The sequence below is a fragment of the Staurois parvus genome, unplaced genomic scaffold, assembly GCF_062004578.1.
Source record: "Staurois parvus isolate SC_StPar_1 unplaced genomic scaffold, SC_StPar_1.0 ptg000114l, whole genome shotgun sequence".
In the NCBI taxonomy this organism is placed as follows: Eukaryota; Metazoa; Chordata; class Amphibia; order Anura; family Ranidae; genus Staurois; species Staurois parvus.
Window position 1 is genome coordinate 782,833 of NW_028317910.1, and position 20,086 is coordinate 802,918.

Here is a 20,086-nt window from a genome sequence, read left to right on the forward strand (position 1 = left end):
CCCACCGGAGCTGTGGATCTCTGCAGCTCCTTCAGAGTTATCATGGGCCTCTTGGCTGCTTCTCTGATTAATGCTCTCCTTGCCCGGACTGTCAGTTTAGGTGGACGGCCATGTCTTGGTGGGTTTGCAGTTGTGCCATACTCTTTCCATTTTTGGATGATGGATTGAACAGTGCTCCCTGTGATGTTCAAAGCTTGGGATATTTTTTTATAACCTAACCCTGCTTTAAACTTCTCCACAACTTTATTCCTGACCTGTCTGGTGTGTTCTTTGGCCTTCATGATGCTGTTTGTTCACTAATGTTCTCTAACAAACCTCTGAGGGATTCACAGAACAGCTGTACTTATACTGAGATTAAATTACACACAGTGGACTCTATTTACTAATTAGGGGACTTCTGAAGGCAATTGGTTCCACTAGATTTTAGTTAGGGCTATCAGAGCAAAGAGGGCTGAATACAAATGCATGCTACACTTTTCAGATATTTATTTGTACAAAGGTTTGAAAACCATTTATCATTTTCCTTCCACTTCACAATTATGTGTCACTTTGTGTTTGTCTATCACATAAAATCCCAATAAAGTACATTTACATTTTTGGTTGTAACATGACAAAATGTGGAAAATATCAAGGGTTATGAATACTTTTTCAAGGCACTGTATCAGATAGGGGTCCAGTATATACTATAGGAGGGTGTAATAAATTGAACTGGGGTCCATTATATTCTGTGGGAAAGTGTTATATATCAGACAGGGGTCCATTATACACTATAGGAGAGTGTTACATACTGTACACTATATTGCCAAAAGTATTGGGGTGCCTGCCTTTACACGCACATGAACTTTCATGGCATCCCAGTCTTAGGCTGTAGGATTCAATATTGAGTTGGCCCACCCTATGCAGCTATAACAGCTTCAACTCTTCTGGGAAGGCGGTCCACAAGGTTTAGGAGTGTGTCTATGGGAATGTTTGACCATTCTTCCTGAAGTGCATTTGATCAATCACTGTTTTTGGTAGAAATGATATTTCTACATGGCAAATAATTTCCTAGCAGGTGTAGAAGAGTAGGAAGGAAGGCAGCAAATGTTGTACATGCTGGTTACAGTGCATTTCTCTCTGTAATTCTGAGGAAAATGGGTCGTTCCAGACATTGTTCAGAAGAACAGTGTACCTTGATTAAAAAGTTGATTGGAGAGGGAAAACATATAAAGAAGTGCAGAAAATGATAGGCTGCTCAGCTAAAATGATCACAAATGCTTTAAAATGGCAACCAAAACCTGAAAGACGTGGAAGAAAGCGAAAAACAACCATTCGAATGGATAGAAGAATAGCCAAAATGGCAAGGACTCAGCCAACAATCAGCTCCAGGAAGACCAAAGAAGGTCTAAAGTTACCTGTGAGAACTGTTACAATTAGAAGACGCCTATGTGAAGCAAAGCTATCTGCAAGAAGCCCCTGCAAAGTCCCACTGTTGAAAAAAAGACATGTGCTGAAGAGGTTACAATTTGCCAAAGAGCACATTGACTGGCCTAAAGAGAAATGGCGCAACATTTTGTGGACTGATGAAAGTAAGATTGTTCTTTTTGGGTCTAGTGGCCGGAGACAGTTTGTCAGACGACCCCCAAACACTGAATTCAAGCCACAGTACACTGTGAAGACAGTGAAGCATGGTGGTGCAAGCATCATGATATGGGGATGTTTCTCATACTACGGTGTTGGGCCTATTTATCGCATACCAGGGATCATGGATCAGTTTGAATACATCAGAATACATGAAGAGGTCATGCTGCCTTATGCTGAAGAGGAAATGCTCTTGAAATGGGTGTTCCAACAAGACAACGACCCCAAAGACACCAGTAAACGTGCAACATCTTGGTTCCAGACCAACAAGATTGACGTTATGGAGTGGCCAGCCCAATCCTCGGATCTTAATCCAATAGAAAACTTGTGGGGTGACATCAAAAATGCAGTTTCTGAGGCAAAACCAAGAAATATAGAAGAACTGGGGAATGTAGTCCAATCATCCTGAGCTGGAATACCTGTTCACAGGTGCCAGAAGTTGGTTGACTCCATGCAACACAGATGTACAGCAGTTCTCAGAAACAGTGCTTATACAACTAAATATTCATTAAGTGATTCAAAGGAAAGCAAAATCTTCAAACATTTTCAGTTTATATAGTGAATGTTTGAGTTTGTAAAGAAGAATACAAACACTGCTATTTTTTTGAACAGTCTAATATTCACTTTTCTTCATTTTTTAGAGGAACAACACAAATTTGATATATGTTTCTTCATGTTTTGATTTGGAATAGAATGTGTAGTGTTCCCAATGCATTTGTGTGTATGGAAATAAAAGCTATTAGAAGGATTTTGAGTTTTATTCACTTTTTTCAACACACTGCTATTATTTTGAACACAACTGTATATCAGACCAGGGTCCATTAAATACTATAGCAGAGTGTTGTATATCAGATTGGGCCCATTATATACTATAGGAGAATGTTATACTGTATATCAGACTGGGGTCCATTATATACTATAGGAGAGTGTTATATATCAGACTGGGGTCCATTATATACTATAGGAGAGTGTTATATATCAGACTGGGGTCCATTATATACTATAGGAGAGTGTTATATATCAGACTGGGGTCCATTATATACTATAGGAGAGTGTTATATATCAGACTGGGGTCCATTATATACTATAGGAGAGTGTTATATATCAGACTGGGGTCCATTATATACTATAGGAGAGTGTTATATATCAGACTGGGGTCCATTATATACTATAGGAGAGTGTTATATATCAGACTGAGGTCCATTAAATACTATAGGAGAGTGTTGTACAGTATATCAGACAGGGGTCCATTCAGTAAAACAAAGCAAAGAAATTCCAAATACACTTGAGCTCATTAGAGTCCTCCTTACATCAGAGTGCCCATCAGTGTCTCCATTACATTGGAGTCCCCCCCAGCCCCCTTACATCAGAGTCCTTCTTACATCAAAGGGCCAGAATAAATCTTACAGCAGGGTGGATTTGACCCGCAGGCCAAAGTTTGAAGTCCCCTGGTGTAGAGGGACGATGAGGGATGGAGGGAGCTGGTCTAAAACAGGGACAGTTGGAGGCTTTCATTCTATATAACAGGTTGTACCTGGCCAGCGCCCCTTGGCCCAGCCCCAGGGTTCTCAGCAAAACTAAAGATAATAAACTTGTCCTTCCATAATTATCACTGTAACTGATTGTTCTACTGATTTGCTGCAAGGGAAGGTAACCTGAATGACTGCCCGTCATGGTAACCTCCTTTACATGACATATTGTTCAATTCAATGTAGCGGTCACAGAGCCTGCAGAAACCACACCAAACTAGGACTTTCATTAGAGTTTTATTGTTAGAGTGTGTCTTAAAGCTGAACTCTGGCCTTCCCCTCAGTCTTCCACAGTTGCACAGGCTTCTGTTCTGTACTGAAATTGCTTTCTCTGATTTCACTGCACACTGTGAGCGCCTCGCAATGTGCAGTAGAAGCTGGAGCAAGTCAGAGCCTATCTCATTTACCCTGCTGGAGGACATCCAGAATCATCTAGGACTTTCCACCCCGGCCTGGCTGTCCCTGGTCTGCCCCCTTCATTCATTGAATTTCAGTTCTTTCAGTCATGGAGGTGGTACCTGGGGTGGACTGCATGCAAATACAGCCTGCCTAGGAACACCCACTCCTTCAGACTGACATTCTGTTATTTGCATAACATCTTGCATCAGTGCTGAGGGCTCTTGACAGGAGTACTGAAGCCAGGTGCTGTGATGTTTTCAGGAAGCTATGTACAGCCGCTCCCACACCAGCCATGATCTGCCTGCACTGAATAGAGAAGTACATAGCCCCAGTGATAATGTCACTGGATATAAAATAAGGTATATAATGAAAGTTTAAGGGTTTTATTTAAAAATGTCATAGTCATCTTGACGAAGTGGAAAGCAGGAACCAGGGAAGACAAATTTTGTCATATTAAAGTGGCTCTAAAGGTATCTTTAGAAATACTTATCAAAATACTAAATACTTATCCTGTATCAATCCAGCGCTGTGGCCGGCTGTACTGTATTTGTTCTCTTCTCTTTTCTTCTCCCCACCCTTACAAGCTTGGTCGAGAGCAGTAGGAGCCATTGACTCCTGCTGCTGTCTGTCAAATCCTGTGAGGAGGGAGTGGGGGATGGGCTGAGCTGTACTGTGTCTGCCTATAGATGCACACAGCCTAGCTCAGGAGCAAGCCTGCAGGTGTGCTCCCCATAGAAATCAGCTTCCTATGGTGGGACACTGAGAAAAGGAGGAGCCTGGACCAGCGGCAAGGTTTTCCAGAAGTGAAGGTTCAGGGCCAATGCAGAGCAGGTAAGAATAACGTTTGTTAGTTTACAAAAATATACTTTATACCTGTTTTAAGCCTCAGCTTTAAGAGTGAATATAAATCATGGACTCCAGCCACAGTGGAAATAAACTCCATTAATGATCCTGTATTATTAAATTAATACATTTATTATTGAGCCAGCATGCAAATATGTTCTGCAGCAATGATTCTGTGTGGACCACACCTTATATCAAGAGCTATTAGATCCAGCACTGAACAAAGATGTATAACAGTGATATCACTGTGCTTTGTTCCATTCACAGGTATTTTATTTAACAGTAATGGTACCAAATGAGAAAAAAAAAAAATCCAAAGTATTAATGACCATTCTCACCCTGAAGTCAGGAGACTGGGATGTATATAGATGTTTTCAGAGAACTTTCTACCAATATTTGACAATTCTTCTTTAGAATGATCATAAGTGTATGGATAATGACAGCTTATAAAATAAAGCTCATTTGAATCTACAAGCTGAACTCCAAGAAAAGCACTAAATACACAGCTGAAATACGTGATAATCTTTTTACCTGCAAGCAAATTTATATCTACTGTCCATTTGGTCCTGAGATTTACACAGCCTGCCACACAGCACAGCTCTGCCTTTCTCTCTGCTGCATTTCAGTAATGCCTCTTGCACACTTGCCATTTATACCTAGTGCATGAGGCTTTGGCGTTTAGGTGCAAGTGGAAAACACAGGCGCACCATCATGCTCTGTTGCTGGCAGCCTGTCAAACTTTATAGCTGGATGGAGATGGATGGTGCACCTTTACTTACATCTAGTGCAGTATGAGCACAGAGACGTATGAAGAGCTAAGAATATAGTGGCATCACCTATCCACTCTCAAGTCAGCTGACTGAACCATGAAGGAACTGAAAGACATTAAAAAAAAAAGTTAACAGTCCTGATCACTCTGTTTTCCCATCCTGCCAGCATGACATCAGTGTAGTACAGCCTGAGTGCTGCTTTGCAGGAGGTAACTGGAGGCTGATATCAACAGAGATGTACAGTATCTCAGAGAAGTGAGTACACCCCTCACATTTTTGTAAATATTTTATTCTATCTTTTCATGTGAGAACACGGAAGAATAGATGTTTTGCTACAATGTGACGTAGTGAGTGTACAGCTTGTATAACAGCGTAAATTTGCTGTCCCCTCAGAATAACTCAACACAGCCATTAATGTCTAAACTGCAACAAAAGTGAGTACACCCCTAAGTGAAAATTAGCTATTTTCCCTCCCGGGTGTCATGTGACTCGTTAGTGTTACAGGGTCTCAGGTGTGAATGGGGAGCAGGTGTGTTAAATTTGGTGTTATCGCTCTCACTCTCTCATACTGGTCACTGGAAGTTCAACATGGCACCTCATGGCAAGGAACTCTCTGAGGATCTGAAAAAAAAAAAAAAAAGAATTGTTGCTCTACATCAGTGTTTCTCAACTCCAGTCCTCATGGACCCCCAACAGGTCATGTTTTCAGGATTTCCCTCAGATGAAACAGCTGTGGTAATTACTAAGGCAGTGAAACTGATCAAATCACCTGTGCAAAATAATGGAAATCCTGAAAACATGACCTGTTGGGGGTCCATGAGGACTGGAGTTGAGAAACACTGCTCTATATAAAGATGGTCTAGGCTATAAGAAGATTGCCAAGACCCTGAAACTGAGCTTCAGCACGGTGGCCAAGACCACACAGCAGTTTAACAGGACAGGTTCCACTCAGAACAGGCCTCACCATGGTCGACCAAAGAAGTTGAGTGCACGTGCTAGTATCATATCCAAAGGTTGTCTTTGGGAAATAGATGTATGAGTGCTGCCAGCATTGCTGCAGAGGCTGAAGGGGTTGGGGATCAGCCTGTCAGTGCTCAGACCATACGCCGCACACTGCATCAAATTGATCTGCATGGTCATCCCAGCAGGAAGCCTCTTCTAAAGATGATGCACAAGAAAACCTGCAAACAGTTTGCTAAAGATAAGCAGACTAAGGACATGGATTACTGGAACCATGTCCTGTGGTCTGAGGAGACCAAGATAAACTGATTTGGTTCAGATGGTGTCAAGCGTGTGTGGTGGCAACCAGGTGAGGAGTACAAAGACAAGTGTGTCTTGCCTACAGTCAAGCATGGTGGTGGGAGTGTCATGGTCTGGGGTTGCATGAGTGCTGCCAGCACTGGGGAATACAGTTCATTGAGGGACCCATGAATGCCAACATGTACTGTGACATAGTGAAGCAAAGCATGATTCCCTCCCTTTGGAGACTGGGCCGCAGGGCAGTATTCCAATATGATAATGACCCCAAACACACCTCCAACACAACCACTGCCTTGCTAAAGAAGCTGAGGGTAAAGGTGATGGACTGGCCAAGCATGTCTCCAGCCCTAAACCCTATTGAGCATCTGTGGGGCATCCTCAAAACAGAAGGTGGTGGACCGCAAGGTCTCTAACATCCACCAGCTCCGTGATGTTGTCATGGAGGAGTGGAAGAGGACACCAGGGGCAACCTGTGAAGCTCTGATGAACTCCATGCCCAAGAGGGTTAAGGCAGTGCTGGAAAATAATGGTGGCCACACAAAATATTGACACTTTGGGCCCAATTTGGACATTTTCACTTAGGGGTGTACTCACTTTTGTTGCCAGCGGTTTAGACATTAATGGCTGTGTGTTGAGTTATTTTGAAGGGACAGCAAATTTACATGTTATACAAGCTGTAGACTCACTACGTCACATTGTAGCAAAGTGTCATTTCTTCAGTGTTGTCACATGAAAAGATAGAATAAAATATTTACAAAAATGTGAGGGGTGAACTCACTTCTGGGAGATACTGTATGTGTTTATGCTAGCTGCATGAAAAGACACGTCATTATTTTTATAGGATTCCACAGCTGTCTTAAATAACATTTCATCTGCCTGGGGTTCAGGTTTACATTAAAGATGTGCTTGTGTAGAAAATTTGTATATCTTTTTTAAAAACTAAAGTGGGGTGTGAAGTTTTCATTACACATTGTGGTAACTCACAAAGCACTAAAGCTACGCAGCTACACATCCCGCTAATGCAACACTTTTCAATGGGCCTTAACATAATTCATGTAACATAACCTGCTTGAACGCACAGCAAAGTAGTAAATGTGCCTCTAAAATGCTTATTAAGAAGATATTTTTGTTGTCTTTACAACAAAGCTGCCCGGGTGACACTGAGAGAACGTCTACTTCTCCTGTGTTAACCACTTGCCCACCAGAGGACTTACCCCCCTTCCAGACCAGGTATGTACACATACATACATACACAACACACACGCGTGATTTTGTGCAGCCCGCCGCCTTGTAGCAGTAGTTCCGCTATAGGGTGGTCAATATTGACACAGGAAATTACCTGCAGCCAAGATACATGCCTGCTAGATAGAGTCCTGGGAGCGCCGCAAGATCATGATTGCCCTATATCTTTAGCGTATGTAAAGTTTGGTTGTCGAAAGCACCAGTGATTGGGCATTACTTTCAAAGGCAGCACTAAGTTCCCCCCAAAAAAGTTGTAACAATGTGTAAAACCTACATAAAAACAGAATGCAATCATCTGAAAATCTCAAACGCATAATTTATTCACAATAGAAAACATGTTTAAACTGAGAAAATTTACCATTTTAAGAAAAAATAAGGTCAGTTTGAATTTGAAGGCAGTAACACATATCAAAAAAGTTGGGACACGGCCATGTTTACCATGATGTAGTGTCCCCTCTTCTTCTACCACTCTATAAACATCTTGGTACTAAAGGAGACCAGTTGCTGGACTTTTGGGACAGGAATGTTGTACCATTCTTGCCTGATATAGGATTCTAACGTCTCCTGGGTCTTCGTCGTACTTTTCCATTTCAAGATGTACTAAATATTTTCAGTTGGTGAAAGGTCAGGACTGCAGGCAGACCAGTTATGCACCCGGACTCTTCTACTTTGAAGTCATGCTGTTGTCATAAATGCAGTGTGCGGTTCAGCTTTGTCCTGCTGGCATATGCAAGAACTTCCCTGAAAGATGTGATCTGGATGGGTGAATATGCTGCTCTAAACCCCAGTTCATAGTAGAACATGGTATGGGGAAACTTGTGATTTGTGCGCATTTCCCGAACTGAGTTTCAATCGCACTGCCTTTGCAATCTGCAGCAGGTGTCAGCACAAAAACAACACCCCAAACGCAATGCTTTTTCCTGCATCGGATCGCATGGTACAAAACCACAAACTATCCGGTTGCAGAGTGTTTCTAAAATTGGTGCATGCACTACTTTGGTGTGATGTGGTGTAATTTGAGCCCATTCCAAATCAATGGACTCAAATTGCACCGTACTGAATCACATGTGAATCGCACAGGAATGTGGTGTGCGTTCCTATGAGATTGATAGTATGAACCTAGGCTAAAACCTAGATATACAGTATCTTTCAGCATTGATGGCACCTTTGCATATGAAAGTATGAAAATCCATATGGAAGTATTCCTGAGCCCATGGACGGATGTCCATCACAGAATCATGTCGATCGGTGGAAATGAAGTAAACATTTTTTGACCTTTGTGAATCCTTCCATTAGCCAACTGTATTTAAAAGAAAGGTATTTACTTTCATTGCTTGTACTTCCGGGGTTACATTTTAACACGCACATGCGTTTGAAAAAAATCTACAACTGTTTTCACTACTGATACTTAGAAAATCTATCAGTTTGGCTCAAAATATCTGACATGACTGTTAATCTGTTTGCCATAAAACGCTGCGTTTCGATAATCACAATTAGCCTTCTAACATTTCAAAAGTTGAAGCATATCGAATGATTTTTCAAACAATTTTCTAACTGTGTATGGCGAGCTTTATTTTACCAGCTTTTTGTTACCCTGTCCAAATTGAGACGTATTGCTGCCTTCAATTTACAAAATTACCCTATTTTTTTTTTTTTTGCATGAAATGGTACATTTTCTCAGTTTAGACATTTGATATGTTTTCTATTGTGAATAAAATATCGGTTTATGAGATTTGCATTCTGATTTTATGTAGATTTTAAACATCTTCCTAATTATTTTAGAAATGGGGCTGTAGAATTCCAAAAAAAGAGGTTTAAGGTGAGAGGCTACAGCAGGGACTGATCTGTCTTGATTTAACACTGAACACCAAGCTCTCCATGGTATTCTATTGTGCTCATTCAAATCTGTGCTTTTGCTCAAAGCTCAGAAAAAAAAAAAAAAGGTACAAATCCGCTGTTTGGAGCATGATCAGGCATGTTTGGCCCTAATAGACCTCAGTGGGAGGAACCTACAATACAGCCTTCAACAATCGTCATCTCCTCCTAGTAACTAGTTTTATATTGGCTACAACATTCAGCCTGCCCATACATGGATCGAAATTCGGATGGTTCCTGCTGAACTGGCTGAATTTTTTTTCCACCTATGACCGGCTTAACCCTCTTTCTACAGTTAGGACTGGACCAGCATCTGGCTTTCAGGAACATCAAAAGTTTAAGTCCCTGCTCTTTTCATTCTTTTTAGAGACCGTTGTCCTCTCTGTGATTAAAACCTTTATACAGAGAGGTCTCCCACATGGTTCCCCTGTGACTCTGTGGGATCTGAATCTGGTTTTCTCTGCACTTCAGAAGTTGCCGTTTAAACCCTTATGAGATAGTCTCTCTCAATTCTCACCCACAAGTTTGGTCTTTGGTCTTGCATAAGGCCAAGGCGGTGCTGAGGCACAGGAGTTCTTTCTGCATAAGGTAGTCTGTCTTTCACCTTAACTAGAGCCTTGGTTTCCTATCCAATGTCTAAATGTGGTTTGGGCTGTGCAAGTTTACTTCTCAGCCACTGTTTCTTTCAGGAAGACCGATTCCCTTTTTGCCATTCCAGAGGGACCTCGAAAGGGCACCCCAGCTTCTCATTCCACCATCTCTAGGTGGCTCAGACAGAACATCATTGAAGCTTATGGTCTCAAGTTTGGGTTCCACCCTTTGCGGTTAAAGTTCATTCTACTAGGCCTGTGAGCAATTGTGGGGCTTTTCGGCATCAAGCAACGGTTTCCCAGATTTGTATGGCTTCCACCTGGTCTTTTCACAAGTTCTCTAAGTTTTACCAGATGGATGTTTCTGCTTCATCTGATGCCAGTTTTGAGTGTAAGGTCCTTCTTCTGGAGGCTCTTTGATCTGCCAGCAGCCCCCAGTTTTCTTTTGTAACATTGAGCATGTTAACATTTTTTTGTTGCTTAACCCTCAGTTGAACTGCTTTTGGATATCCCAAAGGTTCAATTCTTCCTGTGTACCTCAATGGACAAGAAAGAAAATAGGATTTTTGCATTCACCTTAAAATCCTTCTCCTGGAGTCCACTGAGGGATAAAATTCCATGTCTCTGTGTTTATGACCATGCTCTTGGTACTGCTTTGCTGCAAAACTGAGGCATGCTGATAGTAGGAGAAAGGATTACCCTGGGTCAGTTCTCCTGCAGGCAGCAGTATAACCTAAAAAGTAAAGACCTCCTGTATACTTCAAAAGACTGCAACAAAAAGAATCCCATTTTTATATTAACATTTACACAATAAATGAAAACAGTTGATTTTTATAAAAGGGTACAACAAAACAACTTTAATATATATATATATTTTTTTTTTAAAGGTGGGAAGATTAGTTCTTTGTTATCCACAAAACCCTGATATCTTATTATTCTCATTGTATTAAAATAGGTTGCCAGGAGTCTGCACATTTACAGGTGATAGAAAATGCTAGAAATAAGCCAAAATGGTAAAAACTGATCCATGTTCTGTAAAATGACTGAATTCATCACTGTATATCAGAAAATAGTTCATCACTGTCTTCCAGCCTTTCCATTTTCATTGGGGTCCGTTCTGCAATGAAATAGAAAAAGTTCAACTTTATGTCTGGGCAACATCTGGAAAAAAAACTCCGCAATACGTGCATATTTTCCCATGTTGCGACACTTTAACCACTTGCACTCCTGAGGATTTACCCCCCTTCCTGACCAGGCCATTTTTGCGTTACAGCGCTGCGTTTCTTTAACTGACAATTGTGCGGTCATGCAATGCTGCACCCAAATGAAATTTACGTCCTTTTTCCCCATTAATTGAGCTTTCTGTCAGTGGTATTTGATCGCCTGTGTGTTTTTTTTTTTATTTTTTGCACTATAAAAAAAAAAAAACCCGGCAAGTTTGAGAAAAAAAAAAAAAAAAAAGCACTGACACTGTACTGATGGCACTGGGCAGGAAGGGGTTAACATGAGGAGATCAAAGGGTTATCTCTGTGCTGGGAGTGTTTCACTTGGGGGCGGTGTGTTCGTGCTTCACTGTAAGCACACTGCTCTGCATGGCTGTGCTGTGCACAGCCATCCAGAGCAGTGTGCCCGAGCCGACAGGGAGGAGGACTGTTAGTAAACAAAGCAGCCCTCCTCCCCGTCGGAGATCTTCGGTAATCACCGACCGGGACCCGATGATTGACAGCAAGAGCCGCGAATGGCATGGCGGGTAGGGAAATGCAAAATCACATGTATATATACTGTATATACACGTGATTTTGCACACCCCTGCTGCCCTGTAGCAGTATATCTGCTATAGGGCTGCGGGGATGTGGTAAACAATGTTTAAAAGTACAGAAAAATACCTGTTGATCCTGACAGAAATCCAGTGTGTTTCTAACTTACCGTTAGAGTTGACAACACTGCCTCTGCTGCACTAAAATCCTAAGCACGGTTGTCAGCCCTTTCCAGTTCACCTTGCAAAGCACAGAATGCCTTTCTGCTAAGTTATGGAGACGAGAAGAGATTTTACTTATTATTTCCTGCAATAGGGTGACAAACATGCTTCTTTACAAATACATTGAATGAGAATGGTCACCCCAGGATGTGTGTCACTGTCAGGAAAAGTAGTTAAAAAAAACTGAAAAAAGAAAACAAATGCAGTTTGTAATTTTTGTGCTCTGTTATGGATATACAAATTTAGACTAAAAAACCCACAAAAAACAAAAACAAACCACCTCATCCAATCAGAAAATGGCACCTGTGCCATGCAGCTCACCTTATGTGTTCACAATGCAGCAAGGCAGTCACTCAGCACGGGACCTGGAAGCTAGTGGAGATCACTGGGGTAGCGGTGTTTAGTACAGCGATTTCCAGCTTCAAGAGGGATCCAACGTGTTTGCTATATGCATAGTTACATTGGTCAAACCTAAACCAATGTTACTATGTAAAAAAAAATGTCATACCCAATATTCTTAAGGATATATTAATGAATACAGGCCTGCATTAATTTGTATATTTTATATCTGCCTGGACTTAAGCTTCAAATGTAATAAAGTTATTTCTTGGTTACATATTCTGCTTTACACAGACCAGACAGCATTGGGCTGATGCAGTGTCAGAAGATGAGGGGGCCTGCTGGGAAAGGAAGATGATGGACAGGCTCATACTGGCCCCATCCATACAAGTCAGCCTGACAAAGACACTGCTGCCTGTCTTCATCTCTCTGCAGACAGCCACATCTTCCGAAAGGTCCTCTCCAAACTATGCTCATCTTCCCTGCAGCTCTCACCCGTTCTCTTCCTTTAGGTGTTGGTACAGTTCAGCTTTGTTGTTGACAGAGTTCGCACGTCCATAAAACTCTTGATGTTTCCTGGAATTGGCAGCATTAATTCTTGAACTCCACAGAGACAGCAAAGACATTGGACCTGTAGACACCAAAATAAATTAAATTAACTTGGGAGTATTTTTCAAAAATCTAGGTCAAAAATAAAATGTTACAAATTTATATACATTTTCTTTAAGTACAGTGAAATTGATCTTTATCGTTATAAAATCAGGTATTTAATTAACCCTCTTCATGATCAGAGGCAACCAGGGCCTAGATGCCCTGAACAAATTTAGCAGCATCAGCATGTGTAAGTTACATTAGCTGTTATTAATTTGGATACCAAATATATTTAATAGTTTTCAGGATGCATAAGACTTAGTTGTTCACTGTTTTAATACCAAAAAAATATGTTTTTAATGCAGGCTGACAGATATGCAAAAATGTTAGAAGTAAATTAAAAATAAATAAATAAGTGTGTGTGTATATATATATATATATATATATATATATATATATATATATATATATATACACACATACATACATACATACACACACATATACATACTTTTTTTTTTTTTACTGTAATTGTATCTGACAATAATAGTATTAAACAGATGAACACTGCCACCTTCAAGTTGAAGTGATGTTTGCAGTGAACTGTTCAGCATTCGGTCAGCCAGTCATAGCTGACCTAGTGATCACATGATCATGAACCACTCCAATGGCCAGTGGGAACCAGAATTATTACTGACAGCCAGCTGGGTTTAGAAAGTAGGACGTTATTTTACATATCCTCAGCATGGGGCATCGAGAACAGTAATCTACAGAATGGGAATGGAAAGGGTTTAAAGAATATCTATTCTGCATTACAGTAGTTATAAACAAACTACAAAAGCAGACGGGGCAGTGCTGTATTTAAACTTCATGCTATCCTGAGACCAGATGAGTAAAGACTGACCTGACTCTATTCCTTTTACCACACAGTTGTTTTTTGAAAAATCTATAATGCACTACAGGAGGAAACCTGCTATCTACTCTATATAAAGAACCATAATATAACTGTGCAGACAAAGCCACACAAAAGAAAGAGGAGATGGTTTTGTATTGCATGATCTAGAGGGTTTTGTAACTTATCTAAATAACTCTGAGCTGCTTCCTTCCAGTTTTTTGCAGGCCGTATGCCACCTTATCCATTGACCTGAATGTATCAGTTAATAACCATGGACCTGGCCGCTGCTCAGAAAGAAGTCACGGTGCGGGAGCCCTCATTTCTGCACAGGTTACAAAATTTCACCATCAGCTCTTATCAAAATGTATAAAGTCTTGGGGCACTGTTAGTAATGACAGCAAACAACTGCTCACTGTCTGAACCTTATTCAAGGAAAATCTGCTCCACATTGGTAGAAAATGACATGAAAAAGATACTGATTTATAGATAGACATTTTAAGGTATAACAGACATTGTCCGCATCCCTAAATAAACAGTAAGAGAAAAAAAAGGTCTGTCATCTTCAACATCTGGAAATAAAGGGAGCGCACTGCTGCTGAAGGACTGCAAAGATAAAGATATATCCATCAACCTTATATGCAATAGTTTGTGTTCAGATTAGCAAAAAGAGGACCAGTCATTATGCGGCACTACAAAGCAAGAAGCAGAGTACTAATTTATTTTGATGGGCATTAAATTTGACATACAAGTGCTACTTTTTTAAATGTATACATTACAAGTTCATCACAAGAAAAATAAAAGTTTCCATTCAGACACTTTGATAAGGACAAATCCAGCAGTTTCCCATACTGACCTTTAGTTTTCTCTATGGGGGTGACATCCTCTATGGCAATATGTGGTTTTTTGTTGGGGGGCTCTGGAGAATCGGGCGAGTCTTTTATAATTTCAGCCTCTGCCGGGTCCTCTTTTTCCCGGTCTATTGACGATTTCATCCTAAAATACAAAAATGATTATATTTACTTCATCCAGAGTTATAGTTTCATACCTGAAATTCTCAATACACCAAGGAATTTATACCATACACAGGTTTCTCAGGGCTTTCGGCATTGGCAATTTCAGGGTCATTCCTCTTGTCTGATTCCATCATGATAAATATTAGCGTGAGGATTGAGGAACTGCCCTTAGATGTTGCAGTACATTACTGTAAGGGAGATTATTTTTTAGCAACTCTGTCATTCACCTAAAATAATCTAACTAGCAATTCCCTGCAATAGAAGAGCCAATAAACTCACCTCTTCAATGGCCCGTGCCATCTACCTTCCCTCAATTGCTGCAGCCTAATAGACTCTTCGGTATTTGAAACTTTTGGCGGTTTCAGATGCCTGTTTTTCCTGCAACATGCTGTGGCCCTGTGTTCTGACCCCTACATCACTACAGGGCAGGTAGACTCCATATTTTTCCCAATGTTCCTTTCATTCTTTGCAAGTGCAGTAATTGTCAAGGGACAGTTGTCTGTTTTTGCATTTCTCCTGGTGAATTCTCTGTAACTAAACATTTAAAGGGAAGCCTTTTTTGTAATCGCTGTGCAAGTAGGTGGAGATGGGAACTTGGGTGAGGGAATCTGAAGTCATTAGTGGGTGTTTTAAGTCTCCTACAAATGCCCATAGCTAAAATGTTGGGTTTGGATTTACTGACCCACTAAAGCAGAGCTATACTTTTAAACAGCCTTTTGAACAACTAAAAAGCCCCTCTAATCTTTCCTATACATACCTCAGGTCAGCGGGAGACCTGGTGCAGTATCCACAGACTACGCCATGTGGCACTCTTGTCCTATATTCAACCAGTGGGGCTGCACGGTACTGCGCATACGTGCCCTATCATCCACAGGGCCTACTGGAAAAGCTGTCAAGCAAGCCTGCAGGTAGGAGAAAGCCTTGCCTTTAAGGTCTATGGAGAATAGGCTTGTGGTATGTAGAAGATAAGGTAGCTTAATATGAAAAGTTATTTATAAGTATAGATATCCCTTATACAGAGTATGCCAAGTTATAAGTGAAGCATTTGGAAAATAATTGGTCAAGAAGGGTTTTCTGTGATCAGTCAGCAAATTAACCTTGTTGGTAAACTTCATCAATCCTAAGAACTCATGCACACTGGATATTTTTGCAGCGGCTTCTAGGGGGCGTCCGGCGTTTTTTTATTTTCCTGCCTCTAAACTTCCCTGCATGTTAGCCTATGTGTCCAAGCACACACAGGCTTTTTAGCAGCGTTCAGTAGCAGGAACTTTTTGAGGCAGTAAAAAAAAAACCCCACTGGCAGTGGGTCCAGGAGCAGCAGTTTTGATAGAAAAAAAGTTTGAAGCTGCTAAACGCACCTAAACGCCTAGCGTTTAGCACTTCATTTTACTAGCCATAATAATAATTATTAGGCTATATTATTATTCTGGCCAATTAAATGAATTAATGTTCACTCTCCTGACGCTAGTAAACGCGCCTAAAAACTTGTAAAAGCTTTACACACTTTTAGAAGCGTCAGGCTTTTTTTTTCTGCCAAAACGCTACTGCCAAGAGGAAAGACTTCTAGGAGAGTTTGCCAAATGAGTGCATGAGGTCTAAAAAAACGTGTTGTTAACCAGGTCTTTGTGTTACTGGATATGTCGTTTTATATCATAAAAATATTCTCAACCTGAACTAAAAACCATTGTTGTGATGGGTCAGCTGTGTTTTTCAAACACAACCTAATCTGCAAAAGTTATAACATCACCGCCTGGTCAAAAACATCTTGAGACAAGCAAATAAAGGCATGTTCTACATTGCACAGCACATTTGTTACACACATATTTAAGATGTATTCCTTGGACCCTCACACCCAAACTGCCCCCCCTTCCCCAACTTACCTGAATCACAACTTAGGTTTAATTTTCAATTTGATGCAGCTGTGAGTGCTTCCATCTACACAGCCACTGCATCCATTACCAGAGATCTTTGAATGGAGATACTAGAAGTCCCATCTACCACCCCGTGATGTCACTGCACTTGTAGACCATTAAAACTTCCTCCAGCTCCAGTCCATACTTGGGGCTTGAGGAACAGTCTGCAGGAGCCTGTACTGCGCTTGCGATCCACTGATTACAGTTCCATCACTCTACAGGCCCAAATGCAAAAATAATAAATGCTCATTTTTTAATATGGATGCATCTATTATTTTAGACCATGACTTTAAAGATATACTACAGTCAAAGGTCTATTACGATAAAATATGGGGGGCTGCATTTAAATCTAAACCCAAGAACAAAATTATAATATATTGCAGCTTACCAGTCCTTAGATGTGGTGACTGCATTGGTTTTCTATTTTCTGGGTTTTTTATTCTTTATTTTCATCTGGAGATCATGCCAGTAACATAATTCCTGTCCTGGGGCAACAACACTCAGTGTATTGATCAATGCTGTCACCTTAGGAAAGGAATACAGATTACCGACAGAACTCTCAACAGCCAGGAATACAAACCTGACAGAATTTATAACCTTCTCCTGCTCGATTCAAAAATAAAATAAAAATGTTTTGCCAAAGTTGGCATGGCATATTGGATGGCATCTTCTGAATCTTTCCAATTTTGTATCCTGTCATATGTGACTTTGTAACATACCTTTCAGATTCCGCCCACTTCTTATCGTGTTCATAATCCTTCCCAGCAGGCTTGTCCTCTTTGTCCTCTCTCTTTCTTCCTCTCTTCTTCCTTTCCTCCTCCTCTGGTGGTTTACTGCGACAGGCCAACAAGCACTCCATGACCCTTTGATGCCTGTCGGAGCTGTTGATATGAGCTCGCACCAGAGTCTCCAGCTCATTCCACATGATGCGGTACTGCTCATCCCTGCCAAAACAGAGGCACGGTAATGACATAAGCCAGAGACTGCAAAGAATATTTTAAACCTTTAAAACTTTTCAGAAAAAGATAAAAAAAACTTTATGGAATCCAAAGCACAGCAAAAAAAGTGACAGAAAACTCATGCACAAACTGGTTTTTGCAAAATTGCATATTTAGGAGCCCATTTAAAAACAAGCAGCTGAAATAAAAAAAAAATTCGAAGTAAACACCCATTTAGGTGTTAATAGAATAGTTGCTGGAACACCTACCATTTATGAGTAAAACACCTGCCCTATCATACTAATGTTTTGAATAATTTGATAGTTTTAAAATTGTTTAACCATATTGTTTATATCGAACGGCCGGACGGTGGCACTGCAGGGTCGGGTGGCCATTTATAAATGGCCTCCCCGCACCCTGCTTGTGCGCGCTCCCTGGGAACGCGCAGCACCGCGATGCGGTGCCCGCTGTGTCCTCCGGACACAGTGAAACACCGACCGTCGGACGGGACCTCTGTACGAGGTCCCGAGCATGTGATCACTAATTGGCCAATCAGTGATCACATGCAAAGTAGTAAGCAAGATGTCACTTGTGACATCATTGCTTACTACATGTGAAATCTGTGAATGATCACAGAGGTCACATGGTACAAGGCTATTCACAACAGCCTTGTACCATGTGACAAGCTGTGACCAATCACAGCTCACTCAGTAGTTTTCAATGGCTGAAAGAATGCAACCAGAGAGAAAGAGAAATGATTGCTTTTACATCCTATATGGGTGTAAAAGCAATCAGTGTAAAAAAAAAAAAAAAAAAATCTCCCCCCCAAATAGTAAAGTGTCACCATGGTGACACTGTACTGCTAGGGTAACAGTATGTTAAAAAAAATAAAAATAATAATAATATAAAAACATAAGATAAAAATGTAAAAAAAAATGTTTAAAAATTATAATTTTTGTTTATAAACTAATTTGACTTTTTTTTTTTATTAAAAGGATAACTGAATAAATTTTGGCTAAGACTTATGAATAAATATTTATTTGCAAAATTTATAAGAAAAACACTTTTTAAAAAAAATGTTTTGGACTTTTTCATTTACATAGCAAAAAAATAAATAAAAATCCCAGAGGTGAATAAATACCACCAAAATAAAGCTTTATCTGTCTAAAAAAAAAATGGTAAAACATTCATATGGGTACAGAGTTGCATAACCGCGCAATTGTCATTCAAAATGTGATAGCGCTGAAAGATGAAAATTGCCCTGGACAGGAAGGGGGTAAAAGTGATTTTTATAACCCTGCTTGATATACATGTGTGCCTGTACCATGTGTTTATCTTTTCCTGTACACTAAAATAAAAAAAAAGCATCTTAGAAAGAACAAAAAAACAAACAAAACAAAACAAAAAAAAAAAACCTGTGGTATGGCATACCACTAAAAAAAAACAAAAACAAAAAAACAGCCAATCCCCCCCATGATCCATAGTGCGATGATTTAAAACTGTGCACCGTGCTCCACTAGCTTTAGCTATCCAAAGCCAGAGGAACACAGTAGAAATATATGGGAGGAGGCAGCAAACATCCTGAACAAGAACACACCCAATCATTAGACCTGTCAAAATTAAATGACCATCTCTGCTCCAATCACGGAGCGCTCTATGTTGTATTAGGACCCGGTGAAGTACAAAGGCTACATACCAAATCCTTGTATTTTGTGACGGAGTCCTAAAATGCAGGACCTGGGTTGTATACCCCAATGGAATATAGCAGAGTGGATAGCGATATCACCATAAAGAGAAAACCCTCTACTTCACCTCTTTGGTCCTTTGCCCCGCGTGCCCGCTGTAGAAATGGGCAGTGGATCATTCTTCCTCTCCATATCCACCAGATTGTAGATGGTTTTCTGGCAGTTTAGGACATCTTCCTCAGTCAGAGTTTCCTTCACAATAACGCTGGCCAGTGGGACAACCTGCCAAAGACAGGGACAAAAATCAGGATATAATTGTATACCCCATTTAAGAACAGTTGTAGGAAGACACACCTACCGCCTGCATGTTAAAAATGGTGGTCTGCGAGATGATCATTGGCCAGTACCGTGTGTGTCGCTCAAGCTGGCATTTTGATCGCTCCAGGGGAACCTCCGGCGTTCCGTCTATCTTGTACCGTTGGTCCAGAAAGGGCATTAGTCTGTTTTCCCTCATGAACTCCCCAAAATCCTATGCATTGAAAAACACCATGGAAGTGACTGCAGTGAAAACACACACAAAAGTAACGTAAACATTTTAACATCAAT

At 40.6% G+C, this 20,086-nt stretch overlaps 1 protein-coding gene across 2 annotated transcripts in view; it reads right to left on the reverse strand.

Annotated features, from left to right (window-relative positions):
• Nucleotides 1-10,956: 10,956 nt before the first annotated feature.
• INTS13 (integrator complex subunit 13) overlaps nt 10,957-20,086 on the reverse strand; it is a 45,418-nt gene continuing 36,288 nt past the window's right edge. For both annotated transcript variants that reach the window (XM_089671688.1, XM_089671690.1), the window contains 6 exons: nt 19,839-20,009; nt 19,608-19,762; nt 17,577-17,801; nt 14,785-14,924; nt 12,941-13,076; nt 10,957-11,245 (listed from right to left, as the gene is read on the reverse strand). In XM_089671688.1, coding sequence (XP_089527814.1) covers nt 11,206-11,245; nt 12,941-13,076; nt 14,785-14,924; nt 17,577-17,801; nt 19,608-19,762; nt 19,839-20,009 — 867 coding nt within the window. In that variant the 3' untranslated portion in view covers nt 10,957-11,205. The remainder of the gene's footprint in view (nt 11,246-12,940; nt 13,077-14,784; nt 14,925-17,576; nt 17,802-19,607; nt 19,763-19,838; nt 20,010-20,086) is intronic.